Source organism: Oncorhynchus tshawytscha, linkage group LG04 (assembly GCF_018296145.1).
Source record: "Oncorhynchus tshawytscha isolate Ot180627B linkage group LG04, Otsh_v2.0, whole genome shotgun sequence".
Classification (NCBI taxonomy): domain Eukaryota; kingdom Metazoa; phylum Chordata; class Actinopteri; order Salmoniformes; family Salmonidae; genus Oncorhynchus; species Oncorhynchus tshawytscha.
The window spans coordinates 45,713,948-45,723,711 of record NC_056432.1 but is presented as its reverse complement, the minus strand read 5'-3'; the positions used below and the strand labels follow the sequence as shown (position 1 = coordinate 45,723,711).

The following is a 9,764-nucleotide window of genomic DNA, read 5'->3' as shown; positions in this document are numbered from 1 at the left end:
ATTTTGGATGTTTTCACCCAAATACATTTTAGATCAAGTAGAAGGAAAGTTTCCGAGTGTAGACGACACGCACAGGCATACGCACGCACGCACGCACACATACACAAACACATCACACACACACAGAGTTTCCTGTGTGCCACTCATACAACTTGAATTCATGCTGAAGCAGATTGTCCTTTTAAATCTTGTATCCTGTACAGTACAGAGAGGGTCGTCATCCCTACTGTAACTATGCAGTAGGGCAGGGTTTCCCTAACGTGGGGATAACATATTGGTTTTTACCCTAACACTATACAGCTGAGTCAAATAGTAAAAGCTTGATGATGAATCGGTTATTTGAATCAGCTGTGTAGTGCTAGTGCATTAACCAACACATGTACCCAGGGGGTCCCCAGGACCGAGTTTGGGGAAAACCCTGCAGTAGGACATTTCCATCAAACAGGACCCATGAGCACCAACATATGAGGTTTATAGGAGCATATCACATTGGGTGTTAAATGAAAGCTAACTGAAGGCCTTTATACATTTCTCTGACTCACTCACTCACTCACTCACTCACTCACTCACTCACTCACTCACTCACTCACACACACACACACAAACACACACACAGTGTGAACCTCCCCCCATCCAAAAGACCCTATTAACTTCATTTTGGGGAAATGTTTACTGTATAGGGGATGCATTTCCTTCTTGTTTGGACCTTTTGGGATTAATTGTGTATTGAGATTGTATTACTGCACTAAAGGAGCTAGGAATACAAGCATTTCCCTGCACCTGCTGTAACATCTGCAAATCTGTGTACACAACCAATAAACTTTTAGTTGATTTGTTACATACGGTACATCTCTGATCCTGTCAATATCAGATAAAAATAAACTTAATTGTCATCATGGTAGTACATTCGAGTTATCATCATAGTAGTACATATATCATACTTTTATGTTTCTACTTTACAGACATACATTTAGTTTTCAAAATCTAACCGGTTTACATGTAAATATCTATAGGTTTATCAAACATTTAAGTGATCATAAATTAAGAGCAGTCGCATTAAGTAACAGTAAAATGTATTTTAACAAAAGATAAAAGAATCATATCAAAAGTAATGTGCGCATTGCGTTATGAAAGGCAATTACTTTATATGAAAATGTATTGCAATGCAAAACATGTATTTCCAGATGATACACTGATTAAGTTTGGTGAAAAATCTACTGTATGATTTTGTGTTGTACTTAGTCAATTAAAAATGTGCATAGTGTTTTGAAACAACTACTTTTTTGATGGTCTGTTTGGAGTTTTGTACTAAGAGTGGTGAAAATGTACCATATACTTGTGAAAATTGCACACACAAAAAAGTGATTTAAAAAAAAACATAACGTTCACACTGGACCAAATCTGAACTTATGTTTCACAAGTTTGGATAGCACAGTACAGTAGACTACAATACAGTGAGTAAAGAACAGTATAGTACTGTACAATATAGCACAGTACTGAGTACAGAACTGTACAGATAGCAGAGCACAGTAGACTACAGTACAACACAATAAAGTACAAATACAATATAGTACAGTGAGTAGAGCACAGTAGAGTACAGTCCGATACAGTAGTACAATACAGTACAGTAAAGAAAAGTAGAGTATAGAGAGTATAGTACAGTAGAGTCCAGAATATTCTACTGTACTCTACTGTACTGAACTAAATCAACTTTACTGCACTGTACTGCACTCTACTCTACTGTGCTGCACTGGGTCAAAACTTGTGAAACATGAGGAGAATGACATTCATATCTAGAATTATGCATTTCTGTAGTGCAGATCAGGGACCCATGATGTAATTCTGTTAGCATAATTCCGTTACCTGGTGTAAATCCAATTCACTTACTGTAGTTCAATAACCAAAATGGATTTTTTTCAAACTCAAGTTGCCATGTCATAGCTGACACCCCATTCTTTCTGCAGACATCTTTGAATCTTAATTTAGGGCGGATATTTAACAGAGGTTTTGGAAAACGTGGTCACATAAACACCTGAGAGACATTTGACCGTAATTCCTTTACTAAAGTTAGCATTTTCACAGTTCTTCCAAGAAATTTGTTTTTGTACATTTTTCAGTGGACATTGTTAAAATTAGTCCTTGTGCATTTTTTAAAACAAATTTAACTAGGTTAGTCAGTTAAGAACACATTTTTATTTACATTGACAGCCTAGGAACAGTGGGTTAACTGCCTTGTACAGGGGCAGAATGACAGATTTTTACCTTGTCAGCTCAGGGATTCGATCTAGTAACCTTTCAGTTACTAGTCCAACACTATGACCACTAGGCTACCTGCCGCCCCAAAGAGTTGAGAGTTGCATAGAGTATGGTTTGTTAAAATCAATGTTTTTTTGGGGCATAATTCAATTTCCGTAGAATTGCCAAGCACAGGCTTACTGTGTCGTAGGTGTTGAAGGAAGATATATAGCTGAGGCTTAAGCACTCATCATCTCTGGCTCCTTTTTACACTTACTGCATCTCAAATGTCACCCTATTGCCTATACAGTATAGTGCACTTCTTTTGACCAGAGCCCAATGGGCCCTGGTCAAAAGTAGTGCATTATAAAGGGAATAGGGTTCCATTTGGGACGCACACATTGGCTTTCAGAGCTGAGTGTCTTTAAGGGCTTTATATATGGGCCCAGCCGCTTGGACTCCGACATACCATTCTCCTCTCTAACCAACCAGGAGCAAAGCTCAGAGAGAGAAAGTTTGCATGGCAGCCGCAGAGACACTCATACACACAAATGGAAGTCGTTTCATGTCAAAGCTGTAACAGTGAAGTTTTGAGTTTTGCTGAAAGCTGAAAGATGGTGATGTTTGCTTTCGCGGTGTGTGTGTGTCGGGCAGTTATTATTCTGTTGTTGACGTTTGTGTTCGGGGGAGTCGAGAAGCAAGTTCAGGGAGTGACTTTTAATAATAAATAACACAAGGAACAAAACAAGAAACACAAGGAACAAAACAAGAAACACAAGTTGCGTACAGACATGAAACAACGGAATAGAAACTATAACGCCTAGGGAAAGAACCAAAGGGAGTGACATATATAGGGAAGGTAGTCAGACAGGTGATTGAATCCAGGTGAGTCTGATGAGGCACTGATCCGGGTATCGATGGTGACAGGTGTGCGCAATAATGAGCAGCCTGACGACCTCGAGTGCTGGAGAGGGAGTATACGTGACTGTAACCCCTCCCTGACACGCGCGCAGGACACCGACCAGAGTGTCGGTCCCAAGGACCAGGAACCGGTCGCTTATGGTGAGGTGCGGGAACCTGTCGAACCGGCTGAGGCACGGGAACCTGACTAGGATCCCCTGCTTGCTTTCTACTATCTCTCTTGTGTCTCTGTGTGTTTAGACCTGCCTGGCTTGGAGTTCACTTCACAGACTTTAAACGCGAACTAGGAACGACACCTCTACCCACAGAAAACGACTGGCCGCATCAGTCCGCATCAGGCTGCGTTCAGAACAACAGTTCACCTGCGTCCGAAGCCCGGAACACTCTCTGCTCCGTTCGGGAACACGACTGTACCCTACCCAAGACAAGTCCCCGCTCTTTCTTTCTCAAAGACTGGAGCGATGGATTCATTTTTGACAATTACTGCTGCCCTTCTACTAGTTGGGTTTCTATCTTCGACTGCTTCCAGACAGTTCGACACTGGTAAGTTGATCAGAAACGTATTCTGCTGTTGTTTCTTCTCCCAGTGTGTCTTTATCCAACACATCCGCTACCAGAAGCCGTTTAAAAGTTACGAGGTACGCTGCATACTTTTCTGAGCCACCTGAGAATTTCCTCCCTAGATGCTCAATGGAAAGATGAGGCTATTCGTGTGAAATTCTTTGCGAATTTAATTTACTGTATGACTGAATTTGTGCACATATCGTAGCCCGTGAATATGCTACAATGCTCTGCACTTGTAGCGTACAACAGAACATTACACAGAATTCTTTCTATGCGTCTCCCGACCTGTCTACTGGAATGTTTTGTATAGCCTACTGTACATCGTTGCAGATGCTGAAAGACTGCTGCTACCTGTCACTGGTTAAATTCAGAAAGGAACAGAAAGTCCATTTTCTTATGACAAATGCTCTTGTGGATGGTGCATTCTTATTACCCACCACAGACGTTGTAGGTCATTGACTGTATTCTGAAATGTGTATAAATGATTCAATATAGGCAACTTTAATAATATCCAATCATTGTAATATAAAGTAGGCTAATAATGCAATATTGTCCAAGGTATCGGGTTGACAGTGGGCCAGAGTCATTGGCTGTTATTTATTTCATTCCTTATGAATGGGTTGAGTTGGCTACATTGTAATACAACGTGGACTCCCCACAGTGACATTGGATTCCCTCCTTCCAGAATATGAACTTGAAGCCTTCCTTGTTATACACAGTCAGACGCTGAGACATCGACATGCCAACTTCAATTTACAATTGGCCAAGCCCTCCCCTAACCCGGACGATGCTTGGCCAATTGTGACTTTTAATAATAAATAACACAAGGACCAAAACAAGAAACACGAGTTGTGTACAGACATGAAACAACGGAACAGAAACTATAATGCCTAGGGAAAGAACCAAAGAGAGTGACATATATAGGGAAGGTAATCAGACAGGTGATTGAGTCCAGATGAGTCTAATGAGGCTATTTGAATCAGCTGTGTAGTGCTAGGGCATAAACCAAAACATGTACCCAAGGGGGCCCCAGGACCGAGTTTGGGGAAAACCCTGCAGTAGGGCATTTCCATCGAAAAGGACCCATGAGCACCAACATGTGAGGTTTATAGGAGCATATCACATTGGGTGTTAAATGAAAGCTAAAAGTCTATATAAAAGGCATAGATGCATTTTTCCCACCATTTTCCATCTTAAAAATTAGGCATAAGTAAAGGCATTGATTTCTGGATAAACAGATGGAAAAGGGGTTTTAGAAAACATCAACCAGAAAAATTCTTAAAAAGGTTTCAGAAATACAACAAAACAAAACAAAAATCATAACTGCAAGACCAGCTGAATATCTTTGAGTGCATGTATGGCCATTCCCATTGCCGACAGGTGTATAAAATAGACAAACATTGGCAGTAGAATGGCCCGTACTGAAGAGTTCAGTGATTTTCAACGTGGCACTGTTATTTGATGCTACCTTTCCATCAAGTCAGTTCATCATATTTCTGCCCTGCTAGAGCTCCCCCGGTCAACTGTAAGTGCTGTTATTGTGAAGTGGAATAGTCTAGGAGCAACAACGTCTCTGCCACGAAGTGGTAGGCTACACAAGCTCAAAGAACGGGACTGCCGAGTGCTGAAATCGTCTGTCCTCGGTTGCAACACTAATTACCGAGTCCCAAACTGTCTCTGGAAGCAACGTCTGAACAATAACTCTTCGTCGGGAGCTGGGTTGGGTTTCCATGGCCGAGCAGCCTCACACAAGCCTAAGATCACCATGCGCAATGCGAAGCGTTGGCTGGAGTGGTGTAAATCTCGCTGCCATTGGACTCTGGAGCAGTGGAAATGTGTTCTCTGGAGTGATGAATCACGCTTCACCATCCATCGGGCAGTCTGGCGGATGAATCTGGGTTTGGCGGGTGCCAGGAGAACACCACCTGCCCGAATGCATAATGGTCTGGGGCTGTTTTTTATGGGTCGGGCTAGGCCCCTTAGTTCTAGTGAAGGAAAACCTTAACGCTACAGCATACAAATACATTCTAGACAATTCTGTGCTTCCAACTTTGTGTCAACACTTTGGGGAAGGCTCTCTCCTGTTTGAGCATGACAATGCCCCAGTGAACAAAGTGAGGTCCATACAGAAGTGGTTCGTCGAGATTGGTGTGGAAGAACTTGCCTGTCCTGCACAGACCCCTGACCTCAACCACCTCGAACACCTTTGAGATGAATTGGAACGCCGACTGCGAGCCAGGCCTAATCGTCTGACATCAGTGCCCAACTAATGCTCTTCAGTCCCCACAGCAATGTTCCAACATCTAGTGGAAAGCCTTCCCAGAAGAGTGGAAGCTGTTATAGCAGCAACGTGGGGACCAACTATATATTAATGCCCATGATTTTGGAATGAGATGTTTGACGAGCACGTGTCCACATACCTTTGGCCATGTAGTGTATTTTTCTGCATCACATCATTAGGCTTGGACAGTTTACTGTTGAAATTGAACCCTAACCCTTGCAGGGGTGCATGCTACGCCACTGCCTATGACTATACGTTATAGTTATACTTATCGTTATACTTATCGTTAATGAGCTCGAGGAGAACAGAGGAGTTGATTCTGATTCGATATAACCCTCACAGCTATCCTCCAATCACAACGATTATGCAAATATTGTAACTCTTCACTTTTTTCTTCTTCACAGAACAGGTTGGTATCCGGTTGCTAATCAACTGTTTTTTGTTTCTACATGCAAAACCAGTCTGTCAAAAGTTGTAAGTGCTAGCTCATGTCTAAATTCTCAAAACTCAATACATACTGCAATTCCAACCACAAAATGTAAGCCTCAAAATACAACAACTTGCCTAGCTAACAGCTACATGTTTGTTTTTTACTTTGTTATAATTCAAATTTTGTTTTTGAGGCTCCACATGTTGTCATGGAAAATATTCATATTATTTCCAACTACCAACTCCACCTGCATATAGAACGTGGATGCCAGTCTCTCTGGCAATGACATTTATCTTTGATTTATTTAAACTTTATTTAACTAGGCAAGTCAATTAAGAACAAATTCTTATTTACAATCACGGCCTACACCGGCTAAACCCAGTCAATGCTGGGCCAATTGTGCAACGCCCTATGGGACTCCCAATCACGGCCAGATGTGATTCAGCATGGATTTGAATCAGGGACTGTAGGGATGCCTCTTGCACTGAGATGCAATGCCTTAGACCACTGCGCCACTCGGGAGCCCTGGAGAGAAAAAGAGTGGAATGTTAGCTAAAAAGACTGGTACCCAGACTAGAGACATTCAATCCCCTCCTGGATCAAGATCCCTGTTGCCTAAATAGCTTTGTGAGTCCTAAAAAATGTATAAAATAACACCCCTTGTGTGAACTTCCGGTGTAGGTGTTTGACGAAGGAATATCTGAGGAAAACGGAAGGCGACTGAACTGTCAGAAATAAGGCCAGGTGAAAACATGATGTGGTTATCCAGGCAGGATATTAGGGGCAAAATGTCATGGCGTTTGGAAATGATTGAACAGGAGAGAGCGTTAGGTTTGCCATTACTTATCTTGTGCTGTGAAGTCTCCATAGCGATGTAGAGTTACGTGATCTAACTTGTAAGACTGGGCTAATGTGACATGTTAGGAGTGTTCTCTGTTCAGAGAGAGCATCTGACTTGCTGCATATGAAGCAACAGCATGACGTTCTGACATCAACTGCATTTAGATGAAAATCATATAAAGTAGAGGAGTTTGGATTAGTGTCAATATGTATGGTGTGTGGAGTATATGTGCTTGTGCTCCTTTGTGTGTACGTGTGTGTATGCTAGCCTAGTGGCTAAGACCGTTAAGACCGGAGTGAGGAGAGTGAGTGTCTAGTAATGGATTTCCTTCCAGTCCAGACTGACTCCCCTAGCTGTCTCTGTGAGAGCAGCAGCATTTGGCAACCAAATGGCTTTCTCCTGCTACCTAAGTCTACCATATCTGGCAACGTGACCCCTCGCTCCTACTCCGACTCCTGCTGTGTCAGGCAACCTCACCACTCTCTCTTGCTCTCCCCTGCTCCTGCTCCGAGACGCATCCTGGGCCAGGTTAACAGCAGAACACAGCCTAGTTCACAGAGACTGCACTCTGTCAGGAGCATTGCAGAGCAGACAGCCAGATACATTACTGGCCTGGAGAGGAGCTGTGTTAGTGTGTGTGTGTGTTAGTGTGTGTGTGTTAGTGTGTGTGGCCAACAGCGCACAGTGTGGTAACCGATAAACGGTCCACGCTAGGTTGTAACTGTTTGTGTAATGTTTTTTTCTCCCACTCTGGCAAGCAAGCTACAAAACAGACACAGATTAATGGGCTTTGTGATGACTTCTCAAGTTTCTGGCTCAAGTTGTGTGTGTGTGTGTGTGTGTGTGTGTAGAGGAAGGGTCTAGGCCCTAAGACATCCAGTGACTTCATAAACTCCCCATGTTCCTGCTCAGGTTTTAAAGGGGTCACCACAATGCTAAGACCCGGGGGTCTCATGTCCTCACCCCTGACTCCCCTTTCCCTGTAGTGTCCCTCCTTTCTCCCCCGTCCAATCCAAGTGTTGCCTCCTCTCCCCCCTCTCTCGCCCTTCTCTCTACCCCTCTCTCCTACCCCCCCATCCTTCCTCTCCTCCATCCCTTTCGCTCTCTACCCCCATACATCCCAGGTGTTGCCTCGCCCCCCCATCCCCTCACTCTTCCCTGGGTCTGTATCTAGTTAGGTCCCGTAACTGCTGCCCATGCACCATATTTTTTGACTGGGTTATGTCACAGTTTGCGTCCTGACTGACTGTTTGAGTAGGATGGGGATGGAGATGGGGATGGGCATGGAGATGGTGATGGGCATGGAGATGGTGATGGGCATGGGGATGGGCATGGAGATGGAGATGGGGATGGGCATGGAGATGGGCATGGAGATGGGGATGGGCATGGGGATGGGCATGGAGATGGGGATGGGCATGGAGATGGGGATGGGCATGGGGATGGAGATGAAGATGGGCATGGAGATGGGGATGGAGATGGAGATGGAGATGGGGATGGAGGGAATAGGGTGTCATTTGGGACATAGCCGATGATGGGGCTGCAGGGGCTGGGTCCTCTTTGAGGATAACAGTGAGGCCATCGGGGGGATATGTGACCATGTGTTGGCAGGAGGAGGGAGGGAGGGAGGGATAGAGAGGTAGATGGAGACAGATGGGGGGGACACAATGCATGTGTGCGCGCGAGCATGCGTGTGTTTAACCCATCTTGCTCAGCACAGGGAGTGTCAGGAGGTTATAGGCTTCATATGTGGCCCTTGTGGTCCTTTTTTTTGGGGTGGGGGGGGTGAAGCAGACACTGGTGAACCACTGAATGTATGTGGAGCGGTGTGCTTGTTTGTGTGTGTGTTTGTGCGCCTCTCGTCTCCTTCTCTCCTCTCCTCTCCTCTCCTCTCCTCTCCTCTCCTCTCTCCTCTCCTCTCCTCTCCCTCCTCTCCTCTCCTCCTCTCCTCTCCTCTCCTCTCCTATGTATAATCAGTGCAGCCCATAAGTTGCCCTTTTGCGAAATCAAGCTTTTCTTGGTAACAGCAGAGAATTCCCTCCTGGATCAAGAGCTCTGTTGTGTAATATTTGTCTTGTGCGTGCAGCAAACTGTGAGTAGCATTTTTGAGTTACTTGTGTAACTTTATTAGCTGGGACGTCTGTCCTGCGAATAGTTCAGGTCAGAGACTATATAAAATGTTCGCAGTGCACTCGTTAGCATTTAGTTAGCATTCTCTGCGAGATTTGACATTTACTTGTTAGCATTGCTAGCCTTCGGATTACAGCGGTTTGAAAAAAGGAGCCCCACTTGTTCAGTGCCGATAATACCGAATATCCCAAGATGGCACAAGGTCAGTATGAAGGTATGACTGTCTGGATACCGCCGAAGCCTAGCTGGCACACCGCAGTGAGAAATCAGGCTGGGCATTACTAGCAGCTTAGTACTATAATATGCTAGGATCTAATTGCTATCCTATCCCTAGCCTATCTTGTTGTCTCATGCGCTAACCTAGG

General features: G+C 44.2%; 1 protein-coding gene across 2 annotated transcripts in view; it reads left to right on the top strand.

The window, feature by feature from the left end:
* Positions 1-2,663: 2,663 nt before the first annotated feature.
* Positions 2,664-9,764, top strand: part of kremen1 (kringle containing transmembrane protein 1) — a 105,893-nt gene continuing 98,792 nt past the window's right edge. Inside the window, exon 1 of one of the 2 annotated variants that reach the window (XM_024418247.2) lies at positions 2,664-3,699. In XM_024418247.2, the coding sequence (XP_024274015.1) occupies positions 3,618-3,699 (82 nt within the window). In that variant the 5' untranslated portion in view covers positions 2,664-3,617. The remainder of the gene's footprint in view (positions 3,700-9,764) is intronic. The other variant, XM_024418246.2, reaches the window with a different exon arrangement.